Source organism: Fundulus heteroclitus, chromosome 12 (assembly GCF_011125445.2).
Source record: "Fundulus heteroclitus isolate FHET01 chromosome 12, MU-UCD_Fhet_4.1, whole genome shotgun sequence".
In the NCBI taxonomy this organism is placed as follows: domain Eukaryota; kingdom Metazoa; phylum Chordata; class Actinopteri; order Cyprinodontiformes; family Fundulidae; genus Fundulus; species Fundulus heteroclitus.
The window spans coordinates 5,434,941-5,455,515 of record NC_046372.1 but is presented as its reverse complement, the minus strand read 5'-3'; the positions used below and the strand labels follow the sequence as shown (position 1 = coordinate 5,455,515).

The 20,575-nt window shown below is 37.6% G+C and overlaps 1 protein-coding gene across 3 annotated transcripts in view; it reads left to right on the top strand.

Moving 5' to 3' along the window:
- Window positions 1–413: 413 nt before the first annotated feature.
- The window catches only part of LOC105939951 (pikachurin), a 37,407-nt gene continuing 17,245 nt past the window's right edge, over window positions 414–20,575 (top strand). For 2 of the 3 annotated variants that reach the window (XM_036143791.1, XM_036143790.1), the window contains exons 1-7: window positions 415–978; window positions 9,521–9,630; window positions 10,653–10,739; window positions 13,266–13,292; window positions 13,416–13,533; window positions 13,644–13,779; window positions 19,617–19,783. In XM_036143791.1, the coding sequence (XP_035999684.1) occupies window positions 873–978; window positions 9,521–9,630; window positions 10,653–10,739; window positions 13,266–13,292; window positions 13,416–13,533; window positions 13,644–13,779; window positions 19,617–19,783 (751 nt within the window). In that variant the 5' untranslated portion in view covers window positions 415–872. Of the gene's footprint in view, window positions 979–9,520; window positions 9,631–10,652; window positions 10,740–13,265; window positions 13,293–13,415; window positions 13,534–13,643; window positions 13,780–19,616; window positions 19,784–20,575 lie in introns of all 3 variants that reach the window. The other variant, XM_021308503.2, reaches the window with a different exon arrangement.

Here is a 20,575-nt window from a genome sequence, read left to right as displayed (position 1 = left end):
CATTCAGAATATATATAGATTTTGTCTGGGGTTTCAAAACCTTAGTCAAAGTCAAAGCTAACTGTGTCAGTAACAATAGTAATTGTAAGGCAGGTTCATCTGGCCAATTATTATGCAGAGATAAAGTGGGTGCTGAATTCAATGACAAAAAAAGTTAAATTTGAGCTCATGGCCAAACTCTTTTTGAGAAAAAAAAAACACAAATTTATGTAGGATTTTATCCAAATATTCTTATAAAAGCACAAACACTAAATGTACAGCTCTTACTGTAGCCAAGTGAGCACAACACAAGCGCAGACACACATGCAGAGCATTAATATTCAGCCCGTTGTTTGAGCGTCTCCCCCCTGCTTCTGCGCCAAGACATGCTCTCCATCTGTGTCCAGTGTGCGGATTAGACGCTTATTATCCTCTTAGCTCTAAATGCCCCCACGTTCCTCGCACTTGGTTTCGAGGCTCATCTGCTGTCTAAGAGGCGAACCGGGGCGTAACGCGACAGCGATCTTCACGCGTAAAAACGACCGTGGCCACCATTCATCGGCGTTTGTGATGACGAATTAATGGCTGAATTGTCGGGACAGCCCTCTCCGTCGACTATCAGAGCGCCTGTCAGGGGCACGGGCGTCGGGCTGTTTGTCCGTTGATGACCCACCCCACTGATCTTTTGCAGACTGTAATCTTATCAGTGTCAAACCGTAGCTGTCCTTTCCCCCTCGCCACAACTCCCGTGCGTCTTCGCAAATTTGGATAAAAGAAGAGCTTTCTTCTGAGGCAACTCCTACACCAGCAAAAGCATCCAGTTGTACAAAAAAAAAAAAAGTTAAATGCGCTGTTGGATGTGTCCTAAAATGTGGATTTGACCAAGGGAAGTTATGGATCTTACATGTAAAGAGAGGAGTCTTCTATACTTACTTTTCTTTGCTATCTGCTCTGCCAGCGTTTGTTTTGGTGCCCGACGATCAAATGCGCGGAGATCTGGTGAGTTCAGCCTATAAATTCAGCTTCCACAAACTATAGTAGGACTGGGAATATGATATATAACCCTAATAATCAGAACTGTGAAATGAACTTGAAATATGCATGGAAACGTGTGGATAATGGGTAAGCATGCACATCTTTCTTTGTGCCAGTGGCTAAGCGTTTTCAAAATCTTTTGTTGTCTTTTATTTGTGGAAATAAAGAAAACTTAAGGTCCAATAAAAAAAATGCATATAATAAAGAAAACATACATGACTAATTTTAAAATAATTTGATGTTTATACAGAGACATAAAAAGACATTTTTTTTTAAACAAAGCTCTCCTCTGTTCCTGATTATTTTGGTTAAATAATCGCAGTTATGTTAATGCAGATTTTAAAACTAATATTCACACCTAATATGATGAACTGAAGATACATTTTGGTTCAACATTTTGGTTTGGACAGTTTCAGACTGGTAAACATGCTTTGTTCTGGTTTTGTGCTTCAGCTTTTTAAATTAAAAACTGAACAATAAAAGTAAATTTGAAAAAAGAATAATGCTGTGCACAAAGAAAAACTGGGAATCTTGAGGGGACAAAATGAAGTAAACGATAGGAAATATGTCTACTTTGTTAGCAATCAAGAGTGGATTTCATCAGTGGACCATCAGACTGTTACAGACAATTTGTCAACTGTAAAAACAAAAATTACAAACTACTACTTGGCAGAAATGCACAAAAATATATTGCCGAATAAGGATTTTTTTGCAACAATGACAACTGTCCTGATCAAAAATGTCGGCAAAATAAGTGTTTTACCCAAAGAACACTGTCAAAGATAGTGCTTTAGAAGGATTTCATTATTATGGTTTCATTATCCAGGAGAACAATAATCCTAATTGTAAATCCAAAAAGATCAAAGGGGTGAAGAGGTGAAATGTTATTAGTTGATCAACTAGAAGCACTCAGTCTAACTACAATCCAATTGCATTTTATACTTGATGAAGATCAGACTCACAATAAGAAAACACATCCACAATAAGAGCTGAAAGCTGTTTCAGTAAACACCTGGAGCAGCATCATTTGTGGGTTTCACTGCAGTGGCAGATTATGTGTGAATGGTTCTCTGGGAGAGTCCCTTCACCTGCGACCCCCAACCCCTGCTACACTATGAAAACACAATTTATCCAAATTCCCTGGTTGGGCAGAGCTAAAAGTTACACTGAAAGGGTTAGAGGAGAAGTCACATGACGACTTGTGCCTGAAACAGTGCTTGATCTTCCTATTGTCAGCAGCAAACAGGGGGCGCCTACTCAATACGGGGTTGCCAACTCCATATCGACTGCACCTGCTTGAAAGCACACACACACACACACACACACACACACTCACGAAGACACACAAACACACATACACACATCCAATGCCCTGGGCAACTGCCCATAATGTCATTGTGAAAAACTCCCACCAGTTCACTGCTACGTTAAACCCAATTATGAACATGGGGATTTCTACATTTCTAGATTTCCATTGCACATATTTCTACATAAATATAAACTGTTCCCACGAAACTATCAAATTTCCCCACTTAGGGACAATGGGCGTTACTATTCTATTCTATTCTATTCTATTCTATTCTATTCTATTCTATTCTATTCTAACACACATGGATGGGTTAGAGCATCTATAATTCAACTCCTGTTTTACTGAGAATATTGCCAGAAACATGTAGATAATTTCTAACTTATGTTATTGCCCATGAAGAGAAAACAAAATACCATCTGATGTGTTTTGCAGAAAATATAAAAAAAAAATCTGTCAAAAATGGATGAATGGTTAATGTGTGGCTTTGTTCTATCTAAAAAACAGTTTTCACGCCCACCATTGTGCGCTTTTGAGACGAAATCCTTAGATTCCAACTTAATCAGACCCTCATCTGTTCTTGTCTTTCTTTGTTTCTTTGTCCCACTTCCTTTCCTTTACTCTCCATCACTTCCCCTTTCCCTCGCTGTCCTTCTCTCTGACCGCTGAATTTTTTTTTTCTTTCCAGCCCTCACACTCTGAGACCCTCAGGCCAATGGGGGTTGACTTTTACATCTCTCTGTCTGCATAGTGCCCCCATCACAGCTTAGACTGTCAAACATGCACAGGACTGATGTAGCTCTGCATTTTTGAATGCCAGTGACATTTGTATTGTTTTTTTTTTTTTTTTCATTTGCTTGTGGTTTTGGTCGGTCTGAGATCTTGTTTTCACAGAGGGTATAGGGCTCAGTGTCCACATGCATCACATCAGCTTTTAAACAAAAAAGCTGGTGGTTTCAGAGGGGGGTTAAAATTGAATGGTCCTTTTTTAATTCCTTGACAGCTTCATTCTCCCATTTGAATAGACAGTTAAATAATTGATGGAATAATTCAGAAGCGTAGCTTTTTTACTCTTATTGTTATGCATATCCAGCATTATGAAGTTGTTATGAGAACCATGCATTTTAATGAACCTTCCACGACCACTTCTCGCACTTGAACTTTTGTTTGGTGAAACACAATTAAAAAGTAATCAAGAGGAGAAACGGTTACTGTTCTTTAAAACAGCATTTTGTTTTTGTGTTTTTGTCCCTTCGAGCTCTCTCTCTCTGTGTTCTTTAGAGAAAAATATCTGCTGGCAGCGCAGTGGTCTTTTTTTTTTTTTTAAAAGACAAAAAAGCTTGGAAGAAAACCTTTTCAATATAACTGTAAAGGAGGAGACATTGAAGCAAAGGGAGCGGTATTGTTCATTTATGCTGTACTTGTGTTTTCAAGTATAATATTACTGTTGTATAAATGCAAAATTTTACATAGCATTACTGAAACAAGCTGCTTCTGTTTGTATTCTCAATCTGAATAAAATTCTGATTTGTTAGTTCATGTCAGAATCAAAAATAACTTGTAAAACTGAATGGAACAATCACTCTATATAGAACCTGGAAATTTAGACAGTCTAATTCTCACTAAAATCAGCTTGAGGACAGGGAATAAATAATATGGGGTTATGATATTGAAAAACAAATGCTTAAATGAAGCATTAGTCCGCACACAGTAGTTGAATCCACATAGTTACAGGCACCTTACATCTTTTTTTCCCCTACTGATTGAAAGTAAATCAGACTAAACCTTTCCTGGGTTAGGTCAATTAGGATTATCTGTCCATTCATCATGTCCAGGGAGGAGATGGGCTCTGTTTTCCAGAGATAATGTGTTTTATTTATTTTTCCAGCAGAAAATACACATAAGCCCCGAAACAAAAGCAAAAGACTTTGTCAAGATGCTTATTGAAACTTGTGGGGAAAGTGATGTTGTCCACAGGGAAACAATTCCTCTACCAACATCTAGGCAACTTTGCAACAACATCATCAACAACAATAAAGCCATTAAAAAGCCAGATTGACATATCTCTATTTTTGGAGACGTGTTATGTGGTCTCATCAAACTTAAATTGAGGTATTTGTGTTTGGCCATTCTGATCACAGTGAGTTTTTGGGGAAAAGGGGGAAACCGAAGAACAAGCACGTAGCAACACGTAGCATGCTGGCGGCAGCCACATGTTGTGGGGGTGTTTTGTTGCAGGAGGGATTGCTGCGCTTCACAAATTGATGGCCATTATTGACGCAATATATCTCACATCACAGGCAGGAAGTTAAAGCCCAGTCACAAATGGGTCTACCACACAAACAATGGACGCAGTTCTTTTAAATTTGAGGGATGATGTTCTTCAACATCATTGATTTTTATAGGGCTGCATTTGTGTAGCATAATGCCAAACTTTGAATCAATATATTTTAGCTTAAAACTGTTACCATGTGTTATTGACATACTCCTGGGTTTTAATTATTAAGTGGAGGTGTTCAAAAAAACGTTCAAACTTCAATAATGGAGAATCATAACTTTCAAATTTGCAATTTAAATATCTAATATAAAAGTCATTACTTTTATCTGTGTGCTACATCAAAATTATATTTTTTTTTTTTTGGGGGGGGGGGTAATGATTAATTACCCCTATTTGATTTCAGTGTGACAACCGTCACTTCTCGGGAACACTCAGTGAGGAAAAGCGACACCATTTCAGAATTTCAGGCACAGAATTATGGCTGCTACAGATAAGGTTGACAGGATGAGAGGTTATGGAAATATTCGTTCAACTGTCTCTATCATGTCTGAAGTGGACAGCGGCCTCAAAGGATTTAGAAGGGCACTTGGCAAACACAGACCAGCGGTGATTCTGAGATTATCTTCTTGATAAGACAAGAGGGCATGTCTCAAGCCTTGGAAAGTATCAGTAGATGTAAGATGTGTTGATTTAGAGAAAAAAACAAAAAAAAACACCATCTGTGAAGTTAAATCTAACCTTACTAATTGAAGCTGTCTACTCTTTACTCATCTGGTATTGACCTTTATTTTGTCAGTCAATATTTGGGGAATCAGAGAAATGTAATGATGTCCAGGTGAAAATAACACTTCTTGTCATATTTAATACACAGTTTAACTTGATAAGCAGATTCACACAGCTGTACAGGGATGCCTTTTCAAACAGAGTCTTTTTTTTCTTTAGTGAATTCATTTTTCATCTTTTAAAGAGGTTGAACGGGTCATCTGAAGTTTTGCTACATCCCGACTGAACTCTTTATACGTCGGTGTTAGTCAGGGATGCCCCACGCGACTGCAGATGATCCAGAAAGCTGCAGCTTGTCGGACATGAGCTAAAAAGCGTAAACATGTTTTCGTTGTACTCGCTTCTCTTCACTGGTTCCCTGTTCACTTTAGAATTGACTTTAAAATGTTGTCGTTGACCTGTAAGGGCACCGAAATTACAGGCTCCAGGGTATCTGTCTTACCTCCAGCAGCCTTAAGAGCCCTCCAGATCCCTTAGATCTAATGATCACTTGCTTTTAGCTGTTCCAAGGTTCAGGCTGGTCCACAGAGGTAATCAGACCTTTGGAGTTTTAGCCCCACAAACAAACTACCCCTTTGCACCAGATAGGATAGGCTCCAGCTGTCAATGTTTTAAGTCACAACTAAAAACTCCCTTACTTTTAAAATGTATTTTATCGTCTCTAAAAGGGACATATGTATTTAAGTTCTTCCTTTTTACATTCAAATCATCATCAGTCGTGGTCCATATAAAGTGAAGCTGCAATTCTTTGGTCTGTATTTACCCCCATTTGGGTGCGGTCTCTAAAAGAGGCACTTCACCCCCCCCCCCCCTCCAGTTCCGTTATCACCAGATTTAATATTATTAATTTCTATTAAATCTGGAAAACACGATACTGTCATGTTTTGAGTTAAGCATCTGACCCTCATGCATGAAATCACTAGGAGGCAATGAAAGTTTATTGTAATAGAATCTGTGAATGCCTGATCCGGGAAGGGTTCCTTTAAAGCGGAGCGAGGAATCGCTGTGAGAAGAGGAATTGGTTATTGGAGCAAATACTTGAATCGATTTTGAATAAAGATGGCAGCAGGTAATTCTTACTAGTCCTGGAGATGAAATTGGAGCAAGGAGAGGTTCTCAGAGTCCGTGTCGAGGGTCTGTTTGGCGAAACATCCGACAGATGTTTGATTGTGAGAGGGCGGGATGTTTACGCTGGAGGGAGAGAGGACAACGCACAAACATAACATACATAGATCCCTGACAGATCTGACGTGGAATAAATAAAGTGTGGGTATCTTTTTTTTACTTTGATTCACAGCAAACATAGATAAGAAATAGTTTTTGGAAACTAGAGAACTGGAAAAAGAAAAAAAAAAACAGCAGTAGCTTCTGGCTGACATCTGCTGTTTTGGCATTGAAACAACTTAGTTTTACCTTCTTAATGACTTTACCTCCTCTCTACATTTTAATGTGTTTTACTCTACATTAAACAAGAAGTGTCAACAAATATGAATATGAACTAAAAACTAAGTTGTATCGGCTGATAACCATAGCAACTTGTCTGTTTCTAGCTCCACTTGCAGCTAAAATCCTTTTGTCCAGGTCATGGGTCTGCTGCAAAACCCATATTATGATGCCATGGTGCAAAGTGAGATAAAACCTGAAGCATAAACAGAGGTGTTGAGAACTGCTGCCATCAATCAACCAGTTCAGCTGTTACCATGGAGACAGAGAACAGGCTGGTGGACAGGCTTTACTGACCAAGGATTCACACTGATTTGACAAACAAGTACCCCTTACTGCTTAGGTGTTAAGCTGTTTCACCGATCCTGCTCCCCTCCCAAATGTGTGTGTGTAATGAAATATATATATCTATATATATATCTATATCTATCTATATCTATATATATATATATATATATATATATTAGGGCTGGGCAACGATTAAAATATTTAATCGCGATTAATCGCACTGATTAATCGCGATTAATCGCATTGTATTTACAAACTCCAAGAATGAATTCAAAAGTAGTGTAAAGAGCACTTTTATTTTAATGTTCTGCTGCCATATGAACAAAAGTGTTGTAACATTTGTAGCACTTATCAGTAACACATATTTAGTGTAAAGCTCAACTTAAACATGTAAAACAAAAAATAGCAATAATAATAAATTAAAGCTTATTGCCACTGACAGGGAATTCTCTTTATGGGGAAAAAATCTACCAAAAACAGGCAATTTCTGAGGTAACAGCAGGGAGCAGCATTACCATTTTATGTTCAATACCAAAGTTTAACTTGTCAGTGGTTCCAACTAACTTGTTTCTGTCATATTCCATGCTGGAAGAACTTTAAACTGAAATGCTTGCTAACTCGATATGCTTGCGTTTATTTGACGTTGACACGCGGTTTTTTGTTGTTGCTTTCTCGCGCGCATATAGTGAATGGCAGGGGGAAAACAGGCAAAAATACATGGATACTTTGAAACGAGAAGCGACTTCACCGACAGCGTCGATGCAGACCCCCCCCCGCTCCGCTCCGCACAAAACTTGTTCCGGCCGCCAACTCACCGCCTCGCCTCGCCTAAGCTCGCTCGCGGTACCTGCGGGAAACACCGCCTTCCGCATGTCAGCTGTGTTTTTTTCCGGCCAGCACCTTTCTTCCTCTTTGAATCTGAGGCTGGGCTGACAGCGAGGTTATTGGCGCATTATCGCCAGCTACTGTTCTGATTCAAACCCCTACACCGCAGCAACAGACCTTCACAAAATAAAAGCATGTGACCAACATGCGTTAACGCGCGTTAAAGAAAATATCGCCGTTAATAGTCTAATGAGTTAACGCGAAATTAACGCGTTAACTTGCCCAGCCCTAATATATATATATATATATATATATATATATATATATATATATATATATATATATATATATATATATATATATATAATATATATATATATATATATATATCTATCTATCTATCTATCTATCTATCTATCTATCTATATATATATATATATATATATATATATATATATCATCTCTCTCTCTCTCTCTCTCTCTCTCTCTCTCTATATATATATATATATATGTATATATATATATATATATATATATATATATATATATATATATATATATATATATATATATATATATATATGTATATGTGTGTGTGTGTGTATATATGTCTAGTTATATATATGTGTGTGTGTGTGTGTGTGTGGGATGAAAAATAAATCCCTTGATACTATGAAAGGAAACAACAGCTCACAGCAACTGAATATATCAGATTGTATTTTGAATATTAAACTTAGTTTATGTTTTGTCCATGTTTATTATAGAGTTTCCCACTCAGAATTAGAGATCTGTGCCAATTCAGGCGACCTTTGGGTCACAACACTGAGGAGACATGGATGACTGGGTGTCAGCCTATCAACTTCTAGAGAATGCCTTGGGAACTAATCAGGAACTAATAGGTAGTTAACCATTACTTCTTTAGCTTAAATTCCCTGAATAATTAACAATATTTACCAAGCTTCTACAACCACCAAGCACCTATGTTAAAAGCAGGACATAAACTTTCTATAACTTTCTGAAGCTCATTATCCATATTTATAACTGATTATGACTCTGGATTTGTAAGACGTTGATAGAATAATTCAGGCAGAGAATTTAACACTAAAAATAAATGATATTTTTCGGCGTCAAAAAGGCAGAATGTCAAGATAGTTGTCTTAGGTCTCAGTTCAGTCTTCTTTAATGGTTATGGTTTCTCATGTGGTTCTATTTTTTCTTCCACAAATAGATTTTTTATATCCACAGTTAAAAGGGTATATCAATGAAAATACTGTTAAGCTTATGTTTGAAGGAGTTTATCTTTCATTTACGGGAATAATTCTATTATTTACCCATTATACCTAATGTCTGTAAGCTATGAGTGCTGTAACCAAAGTCAGATTCTTTGATTGTGCACACAGTCATGGCCAATAAAGCAGATTTTCATCTGAAAACACATAAATAAGTGAAATTATGTCCTGGTTAGTCATAAGATATCCACAACAGTTCTTTGAAGCCATGTCCTAGCAACCCATGTACTTCCCCGGCTGTCCCTTGTTGTTTCCTCACTGATTATATTCTATGTCTATGTTTGTATAAACCAGATCGTCTAAGTCCTCCATTAGACATCCAGCTGGAGACAGTCAATTGTAGCGCCTTCAGTGTGCGATGGAAGATGCCCCGCAGACATGTCAGCACAATCACTGGATACAAGGTAAGTGAAAACAGGTTCTACGTAAACATTTAATGCAATTATTTAATAGTCTACATTTCAAGTCATGAATGTGTGCTGTGCTCATTCAAAAAAAAATTCTCACAGTTTTTATCTACCCGCTGGCCTTTGGTGGACATGTTTTTTTTTTTTTTCATTCTGAAAGTAAATGGTAAATGAATGTCCTTCTTCTAAGTAGAACATCTTAAAGAAAACAAGCCAAAAAAGCAGGAACACTTTTTGAATCCTCACAAAGGTTTTCAAGATGGAAAATAAATCAAATTTCCACAGTTTTTTTTTTTCTTGAGTGGCTGCTCATTTCTTTCTGCATGGCCGACACACTCTTCTCTCCGCTTCTAAAGTGCCCATCAAACCCAATGTCCAGGAAGATGGCCATGAGGAAAAAGGACACGTTATTTTTAACTTTTACCGGTTTGAAGGGAACTCGTTCAATGCCAAATGTATATGGTTCTTTTTCAGGTGCAATCTTGCTCTGAAAGATGTCGCTAAAAAAACGTCAAACTACAGATACACTATACACAAAAACAAATAAAGGGGATTCTTTTTAAAATTCTTTTTTGTCTTTCTCGCAAAGACTTACTGTGCATATTTTTTATTAGTTACAAAGTGACTGTTGAGAGCACATGCAGTGTGTTTGCACGGTTTCTTTCATTTTTAAAATTCACCTTTTCAGCACTGGTCATGGTTTCGGGGTTCTCTTCAAACCTTACATAACACACCAGAAGTTTCATCCTTCCTTCCTCGAATCAACCATTAAGAAATTGTGGATCAGTAACTGTGTAGGCTCTGCCTTTGGCCATATGTCTGCACTAAGAGGATTAGCCAGGACACTAGCTTCCCTCGAACGTACAGGGAAAAAAAATCTGTTCTCTTGCTTTGTAAGTTCAATAAAAGTCTTGTTTCTTCTTAGTACGTCCTTCTCGTTGGACATGTATAATTTGTCACTGTCCTAATAATGCAAAAACTAAACGATATTAATGGATTTTTGTGTGTGGGTTGCTTAGGTCTTTTACACAGAGATAAAGAATGGCCGCCCAGTTAGTACAACATCCATCATGGAGGTGCCTCTAAGTTTGGACATGCTAACCACTGTAAGTATACGCATGGAGGTCTTTGTTGTCTGTCATCAAAGAGGCTGGAGTTTAGCTCTTAGACTGGAACGCTGTACCCCACCGCTACATTTTGAACGGTCAATCTGGACAAGGAGCAATGCTGGAAAGACAGGGGTGATAAATAAATGCATATTTTCTGAATATGATTAGAGAAGTGTTTGTATAGATTTGAGTACTCGTTTTTATTATTAACGTCTTTAGTGTGTTACTTAAAAGTATAATTGAAATAGCCACTGATAAGGTACACATGCTGAAGGAACAGGACTTAAAACTGGGTTTTTTTTGTGTCAGGGGTAGCAGAGTTTATAATGACAATAAAATGTAGTTGCTGGTATCACTGGTCATTCTGTTATACAAAAAATAAAATAAAGAAATAGCGTATTTCTCTGAACAAGCGAGTAGTCTTGACCAGTTGAAAAGGACATGCTGGATCTTGCGAAAACATTCATACCTCTTAAACATTTTTTGCATTTTATCACATTACCGCAAAAAGCTGCAGTGTATTTTTATAGTGATTTTATGTGATAGACAAGCAAAAAGTAGTGTGTAACTGTGAAGTGAAAGGAAAATGATGCATGGTTATAAAAACAAGTTTAAAAGGAGAAATCTGAAAAGTGCATGGCTTATTTGGGTCAAAGTATAAACTAATGTGTAAGTATTTGAACATCTCAGAGCACTGTCTAATCCAACGTATAGGAAACTGAAAAAAGTACAACTGCAAACCTACCATATTATGATCAACCTAAATGATCAGGATGAGCAAGGAGGGAATTAATGGGAGAAGCATTTAAGAAGTCAGTGATAACCTCTAGATAAACAGTTCAGGAGTTAAAATCTGTGGAGAGGAAAACATTTAGTTTTACACTTTTTATATCTGATCTTTATGAATGTAAAGATCAGACTCCATGCATTATGTGCAACATCTATGTCATGAAACACTGTAGGGGTGGTGTTAAATACAAGGCAATGGTTCTAAATACAGGGCAAGCTCCAAGAGAAAGGTTGTAAAAGACTTTAGACTAGGGTGGGACCCTAAATATACAGCCAGAACTACAATGGAATGGTTTGAATCTCTTCAAAAAGTTGCTCTAAACACACACTTCTTATCCTGTCTGATGAACCCTGAGCTGATTTGTTACATACCATGTGGGGGACAGAGCAAATGTATAAAATATGGTACTCTGGAGAAATGACACTGCACATCACCCTGAACGCAACATTCCCATAGGGGAACTTGGCGACACCAGCGTCCTGCTTTAAGAAAGCATTTCTTCAGCCGGGACAAGGGAGAGTTGACTTAAAATGGATAGAGCTAAGTACAGAGCAATCCTGAAGGAAAACCTTTTAAAGATTTCAAAAGACTTGAAACTGGGGCAGAGGTTCACCTTTTAGCAGGACAACTAAAAAAAAAACACCCAAACCTTAAAATGGTTTAGATCAAAGCATGTTTTTGTGTTAAAATGGCCCGGACCAAATCCAACCAAGAATCTGTGGCAAGACTTCATAACAGATGTTCACAAGAGCTCTTCATTCAATCTGACTGAGCTTGAACAAATGTGTAAGGAAGAACAGCCACACTTTTCAGATGTGCAAGGCAAGCACATACAGGCCCCCAACAGAGCTGTACCTGCATTTGAAAGTCATTCCAAGAAGGATTGGTTTACAAGGGCTTGATATGTATGAATGCCACACTTTTCTGATTTCTATTTTCTATGAAAAATCAGATAACCATGTGTGCCGTTCATTCCACATCACAATTATGGGTTACCTTGTGTTGGTCCATCAAATAAAACAATTAATACAATAATATAGAGTGCTGAAATAAGTAGCTTTGGTGATGGCATTTGGAAGTTATCCATGATATATATGTTTATGAGAGGAATGACAATTATAAGGATTTGTCTTTATAAAGAGGTGGATATTGTTTTAGTGAGTATTCTAACTGCTCAGTATCTCAGCACTGAGTTTGGACCCAAGAAATGGGTTTGAACAATACAAGATTGTAGAGTTTAGTAAGTCTAACTGTGCAAAGGTTAAGAGGTTGGGAGAAGTTCAGAAAAATAGATAAATGTTGATTTGTCTTTTAAGACTTTCATTGTGAATTTATTATTTCAACTGATGTTGCGTGTTTTGTGCTTTTTTGTGCGGTGTTGCAGCACTGCCCTTGTCTCACATAAATTTCTCCTTTGGGACACTAATATAGGAATTTTGACATTGACCTTCATTGTTCTTTATCAAGATAAGTACTGTTATGTGACTGTAATACAATACTAGTAATATATAAGAAAAATAAATTGCAAGATGAGATTGTTAATAGGATTGTAAATAACTTTTATCTCACCAAGGTAAAATCCTAAGAAAAGTCTTATTTTTTCCTAAAATGATGTCACTAAGAGCTACTTTGAGGATTCTTTGGGAACTGAGCTCTATCTTTTTGTGTCATATAATTATGCCATCGTACATTCTGATATGAAAAATTATTTTACAATCTGCACTTTCTTATAGGGGCAATTTGATGGACAAGCCAGCTTTGTAAGTAACATTTAGCCCATTTGTACCCGTTTTCCCCCAACCTTTTTATCTTAACACTCCTCTAACTCAACTTCCCTGTCTTTCAGTAATTTAACTGATCGTTTTCCTAAATGTGCTTTGTAGGACGTAGATATTGGCAACCTAAAGGTGAACTCTAAGTACAGAGTCAGTGTCGGAGCATATGGTTGGGCCGGGGAGGGTAGACCCAGCATGCCCAGAGACATCAGTACTGCTTCACATGGTAAGAATATGTGAGTGGAAGACACTGGTCTCATAATATACATTAATATGTTCAAGCAGAGCACTTTAAATCAAGAATAAACTAAATTCTGTTTATTTTTCTGCTAATAGAAATGTGCATGCCTCCTTCACCCCCAACCCAGCCGGTCGTCATAGCCGTATCGGACACAGAGTTGGCTTTATCGTGGCAGGAAGGAGAAAGTCAGGGGAGCTCTCCTGTTCTTCACTTCTTGGTGGCTTACATCAGGTTGGTCAAAACTCATTCAACATTTGTGAAGTGGGAAAAAGCAGTTGAAAAAAATTCAGACAAATTAATTACATTTTTGCTCACAGACAAGAAGAAGTCCTTTTCTTCAGTAAACTAGGTTGACCAGAATGGGCACTTACCTATATGTATGGACAAAAGACAGAGAAAGCCTTGACATAAATGAACATAACATTCCTGAATGAATAGCTTTTCCACCGGTGAGGTTTTATAAAAAAAAAAAAAAAAAAGAAAGGAAAAAAAAAGGGGAGGCTGAATTTTCACTTAATTTTCTCCTATTATGTGCAACCATGTCTGATGATAAAAGTGGAATATTCAGAGAGCCACCTTGTAAAAATCTGCTCCATACATTAGATTTATAAACAAAACTATTTGCTGTCAGGCACAAGAATTTTGAAAAAAACTATTTGAAATGTTAGGTGACTGGCAGCTTTATACTCAAACCCCATTTCACATCAATATATTCCACTAATTAAATTATTCTATATGTTAATTATAATTTATCAATAAAAAATAAGAATTTATGCCCTGATGCATCTCAATGATCCAGGTAGAAAAATGAAAAATGCTGAGTAGGTCCGGTGGACAGGTTTGATAACAGTTTATCTAAATAGCTTGAAAAACATTCCTATTCACTTAACAGCCGAGATAAATGAGGCCTTAAAATGATCGGTTTCATGGCTGAAACAGCTAAACAGCCAGCAGTTTAGCACAGCAGAAAGACTGAGGGTAGAGCCAAAAGCTGTTATAGTTTACTTATAACAGCTTTATGGCATGAAGTTTTATGAAATGCATCATCAGATGCAGAACACAAGAATACTTCTTTTAGATGAGCATTGGAATTGTCCTGTAAATCTGCATATTTTGAATCACAGGTGTCAAATTGACAATCGCAATTAATTGCTTGGATTCAATATTTAAAAAAAAATATTTAGGAAGAGATTATATTTCAAATTTTGCATATCAGGCCTGTTAAATTTTAACTGTACTCAATGCCAACAGCTGTCAACTAAAGCGCGCAAGCAGTGGTGGGGAAATTGTAACAAAGGAAAGGAGAGAACAGTTAATTGGTTGAATTCAATATTTTCATTGCAATATTTAGTTCTAATTCTGTTGCAGTCAAATATTCTCCAGACTTCACGCAGCCCTGTTCCTCTGATTTCGTCGGGAACTTGTACATGGCAGCAAATGAGTGCAACAAATCCACACCACCCATGTATTTATTGTAGGCTACCACCATGTGAGGCCTCAACCCTGCATATGATTTGGTGACTTTGTTCCAGCGTTGAATCGTGGTAACTGGTTCTGGTCCAGCAAAGGATGACACAAAGGTGACTGTCCTGTTGTTGTACCATCTCACAGCAAAGGTGCTGTGGTCTGCCTCCACCCTGAGATCAGAGCTTCCTCTCTCCCCCCTTTCTTCAAACTCTTCTCATCTTCGGGGACTACTAATGGGACAGAGGTGAAGAATTAGACAGTGTAGATTTTGTAGTTCTGACCTTTTGAAAGTGATGAGGCAAGCATCTTTATAACATCACCCAAGTTCATGTCTGGCTTGTCTTCCATCAATGCTGCATTGGTACCCATTAAAGTCACAGAGGATGCCAGAGGACCCAGTTGTCACTCACAATGTGAAGCCCCATGTATGGACTTTGTCTTACATATATTGCTTTAAGCTGCTAACTGTGTCCTTGAATGGAACTATCATCAACTGAGTTGTGCTCATTCCCCGGACCACTTACATCCGCACAGTCAAGATTATCTACACTTGTCCCCACGCCCATACAGTAACCATCCTGTACAACCAGTGTCTTGGTTATGATATGTGAGCAAACAAAGCTCAGAGAAAAAGCTGTATATGTATCTTAACAGATGAAGTACAGCCAAAATTTCAAACACTGTTACTGGAAGGACTTGAAATACCACAAAAATAAATCATATTTTCATTCAGAATTTATAAATTGCAATTAATCAAATGCAATATATTTATAGTAGCAAAATTGTGTTTAATAAATGTACACATTTACCATCCAACGACATTGCAAGGCTTATGAATACAACTTAATGACTATGTAAATACGGTCTTACAAGAAAAATAAACTTTTATAGGTTTGTTTTTGGTATAGCTAAAAGTGATGTTGTACAGGATTAAAGAGCAGATGGGGCTCATGTTTTAGTAAAGTAAGTAAAATATTCAGTATATATATGTATATATATATATATATATATATATATATATATATATATATATATATATATATATATATATGTGTGTGTGTGTATATATTAATTTTCCTAGAATATGATGTTACCACAAACATCTTATATAATTTGCGTCTGAAAAAGGGTAAAAATGGATGAAAAGTACATCTATTAATCTAGCTATGACAAACTTTAATTAATCCCTGTAAAATAAAAGAGTTTGCTTTCTCAGATACAAAACACGACACACCAGTTCCCTAAACCTAGAAACTGGTTTTACCACTTTTGGTTGCCCATAATAGGAGTTTGTGATAACTGGCTATGAGTCTTTTAAAGGGGACAAATTATGCAAAATCCTTTTTTAAGCCCCTAAATATATTTTGTTTTGTACGTGGAGTCTCTAGGAATGCTGAAAATTTGAATGAAGCTGGTCAAAGAGCTGCATAGATATCCTAATATTCTTTTAGAGCACAACTGAATGATTTAAATGTGAATAGGAAGATATGAAAAGCATTATATGTCCCCTTTAACAACATCAGCATAGTTGGCTGGATTTAAATTAAATTCTATATTTCTAAATAAAAATCCAAAACTCCTGTCGGGTAATTTAAAATTACGCTAAAACTAAATTCTGAGGATATTTAACCAGCAATAACAGTTTATTTTATGTCGGCCCACTGCCTGCAGGGGAACATCTCGGGATCCCCCAGAATGAGCTGGAGGATGTCTGAAATTCCCTCTCGGACCTGTTGCCCCCGCTACCCAATCATGGACTAGCGGAAAGATAACGGATGGATGAGGATATATTTAACATTTTGCCACCACTAAGCTCAACCTTCAGCTCATGGTTCATCTAAATGTGCTTCCTCCCAAATAAGGCTGTTGCCTACACTGGTACTCTCATTTGGTCTTGGTCCCTGCAGTGGAAACGGCATAGAGAGAAAAACAAATTTAGAAAACGCTCCAGGTTTCTGACAAGGAAACACCTGTGATGGAGAAAGACAGTTAAACCATTAGAGGACATTCCTAATGAGGCGGTGCTCCTATACCAACCATCAAGCTCCCTGAATATGAAGTTCAGATATTACATTACGTTCTCTTCCTCTGTCAGCGTTTGTGCTCTCACCCTGAGTTCCTTCACCTCATATAAACCTCACAACTGTTGTTATCCTTTAGCTTTTCCTGCACACACAATAAAGCCGTGATTGTGCAGCCTGTCCTTCAGACCACTGGTTTGTAAACAATCTGTTAGTGGTGGAGGGAGGTCTATTAGAACAATGACTCACCACAGAGATGTCTGACATTGGCGACGGCCATCCCAAAGCCTCGTCCTTTGGCTCAAACAGACAGTGGCTCCTGGTTAGACAATTTGCCCATGCTGTAAAATTTATTACTTAGCCTTACTGTTGGCAAATTAAGCTTTATGAGTCTTTATGCAATACAAAGCTAAGATAAGCTGATCACCTCTTAGCCCCTTTATCCACTGTAAGAATCTTTTAATCCAAATCTTGGACAAGAAGACATAAATAAGTGCATTTTACGAAATGACCTTTGCTTACTTTAAATGTTTTTCTTTAATCATCTTAATAGTACAAACACACATGATATGTTACTAACAAACCTCTGGTGAAAGCGGCATTGCATTTATACGTCTTCCATATTGAGATTTATTCAAAGTGAAAACAAAATCCGAAAGCATAAATCAGCAAGGAAATTCAGTGGGTGGTCTCTAAAAGTTTAAAATATGTGCAACAGTGCTTACCCGTAAACAATTTGGAGGCTATTTATTTAATTACTTATAAGTGCATCTTAATGGCTGCGGAAAACGATAGTAGTCTGGCATGGGCATCAAACACATAACTCAGAACATACGGCTCTCTTTTGTATGCATCTTTGCTGGTCTGTTCAGTGTAACCACTTGTGTTTTGACACCAGGGTCAGTTGGGACATGAGAAAGAATGAATTTCATTCTCTTCCCATTAGTGTTCAGACACACACACACACACGCACACACACACACACACACACACACACACACACACACACACACACACACACACACACACACACACACACACACACACACACACGTGTGCGCGCCTGTGCGACAAAGAGCCACACACGTCTAGACTCCGTCTGCAGTGAAACTGAGGTCACAGTTGAGTAGCTTGGTTCCCTTTGATGATTCCCCAAACCTTATGTGGAAAGTATTTAATCAATTTGCTTTTTTTTAAGTAAAATAATACAGGTGAAAAAAAAAAAACATGCACTGTGGAAGTATTAAACAGGCTGTTAAACTGCAGGGCTGACGTTTGCAATGCTGAGCCTGTTGCCTTTGATTGAGTGATTGCAAAGAAACAGAGAGAGAAAAAGAGAGCGTCTTTTTCTGTGGCTGCCAGACATGAATATGTGTCTCTGTCTGGTTTTGCATGTGCTGGTATTCACTCAGAAGGGCCATCTCAGATGCAAATCATTTCGTCAGAAGAGGCCCTACTGAAGAGACGCCTTAAATGTTTTGTTATGGCTGAAGATAAAGAGACAACAAAAGGCTCATTAATTAATTAATAATTAGTTTTTTTACTCATTTGTTTATATATTTGTTTATTTATGTATGCATATAATTTCCTGCTAACTTTTCTACCATCCTTACTTGAAACAAATCAGCTCATTGGTCACTGCAATTTTTTTCCTCCACCGTAATGAAATTAAACTATAATAACTATTATCTTTTTGAGGGGCCAGGGTTTTTTTCTTGTTATTTTTGTTTGAACCGATAAAATAACAACAATTTCTCTTTTTGATCATTTGTTTCTGATCAAATCTCTCTAAACAATGTGCCCTGAGAAACTGTTTTCTTGTATTTCCATTCTATTAATATTGTAATAAGATATAATTGGTTAAAGGAGAAATAAGGCCGGTCGTGCATACACTCGTATTTGCACGTGTGTGCGGGTATAGGTGCATGTGAACTGCTGCCTCTCAGGGCTTAGCCCCTCCCTGCCCATAAAATGCCACCGTCAGAGAAGCGTAGCGTGGGATCAACATGGCGGAGAGTACGCCCAGCAGATCGAAAAGTTCCCTCGCTAACAGCATCATAAAGTTATGAGTAAATTACTTCACAGCTAGACATGTTCCTCTGAAAGGTGATGCTGTTTTTCTGTATATTTATCCTTTGCTAATATGTGCATACAAGGCTACGAGTGAGAAAGGGAGGAGAAATGGGGGGCCGGGTTGCAGCTAGAGTGGAGGTAGAAAGAGGAATGGCTTGTCACACATCTTGTTTTGGTGTACAGACAGTGCTCAACAGCCCACCTAGAGGCGTAATATCGCTTTTTGCTCCTTTAAATCAACTTTCTGAGTGCTCAGAATAAAATTTCCAAATATAATTGAAACATTTCTTGGCTTTTGGAAAATTAGATGAAGCTTTTATGAGTGATTACAGCTCATATAATTACAAGTCTGCAGCAGAACCTGTTAATCATTCTTCTTTTTTTCTTTCTTTCTAAAAAGAAGAAGAAAAAGGAAAATTAATTGTCAATGTCGAAACAGTATAATATGTCCTCGTTCTGTTTTTTCCCCTATGTCTCCATGTGTAACACTCTTAATCTCTTATGCAGGCCAGAAATGGACACGGAGTGGACTTATATACGTGAGCCCATTGAGACCAACTCCATGGTTTTAAAAGGCTTGCTGCCAGAAACCGAGTACCAGTTTGTTGTCAGAGCGGTCAACATGCACGGCGTGAGCCCACCCAGCCACATCAACAGCCCCGTGCGAACTCTTGGTAAGGCCGGATGTTGATCTCTGTCACTTCATCAGCAGAAATATGTCATTCTCAACAAGCCACGTCATCAGTGCATTTTAACAATAGGTTGAAACTATTCACTTCGTGTACAGAAATGCAGCGATTGTGTTTGCTTTTGAACCATCAAAGTCACTATTGAAGCTGTTGGGGTTTGCAGTGGTTGTGAGCTGTGTCTAAAATGTGCTCTTTGTGGTCACATGGGCAGTTTTTACTCAATTAACTCAAGTGAAATGACCCCTAAATATACATTCTTTGCTACAAAACATGTTTCATTTATTATTAGGTAAGCAGTTTTTTTCTAAGACAAAAAAAAAATTCCCTTTGATGAAATTAAGCAGTTTATGGGTAATTCCATTAGAATGTAATATAATCACAAATCATAATCTATTGAACTTGTCCACTCCTCTTTCTCCTTTGTTCAGTTAAAAGGTTTCCTACTTTGTTTTCATCCCTAGAGAAAGGAACACAATAATTACGGACCATATGCTTGATAGTGGCTCTTGAACTCCAGCTGAAGCTCAACACCTCATGAAAATCCCCCAAAATGAGCGTTGCTTCACAGTGCTCTCAAGACTGTTGCTATCCCTCTTGCTTATTTGTCTTCTTCTTACACACTTTTTCCTTTCCCTCAATTTACCGTTAGCTTGGAAAGCGGTCAACGAGCTCTTATCTTTACTACCCTCCTTGGGGTGGGTGGCTGTGACTAAGTGCTAGACAACTGTTAAATTGATAACAAGACATGTTTTTTTTATCTTTGTATCGGTCTTATGA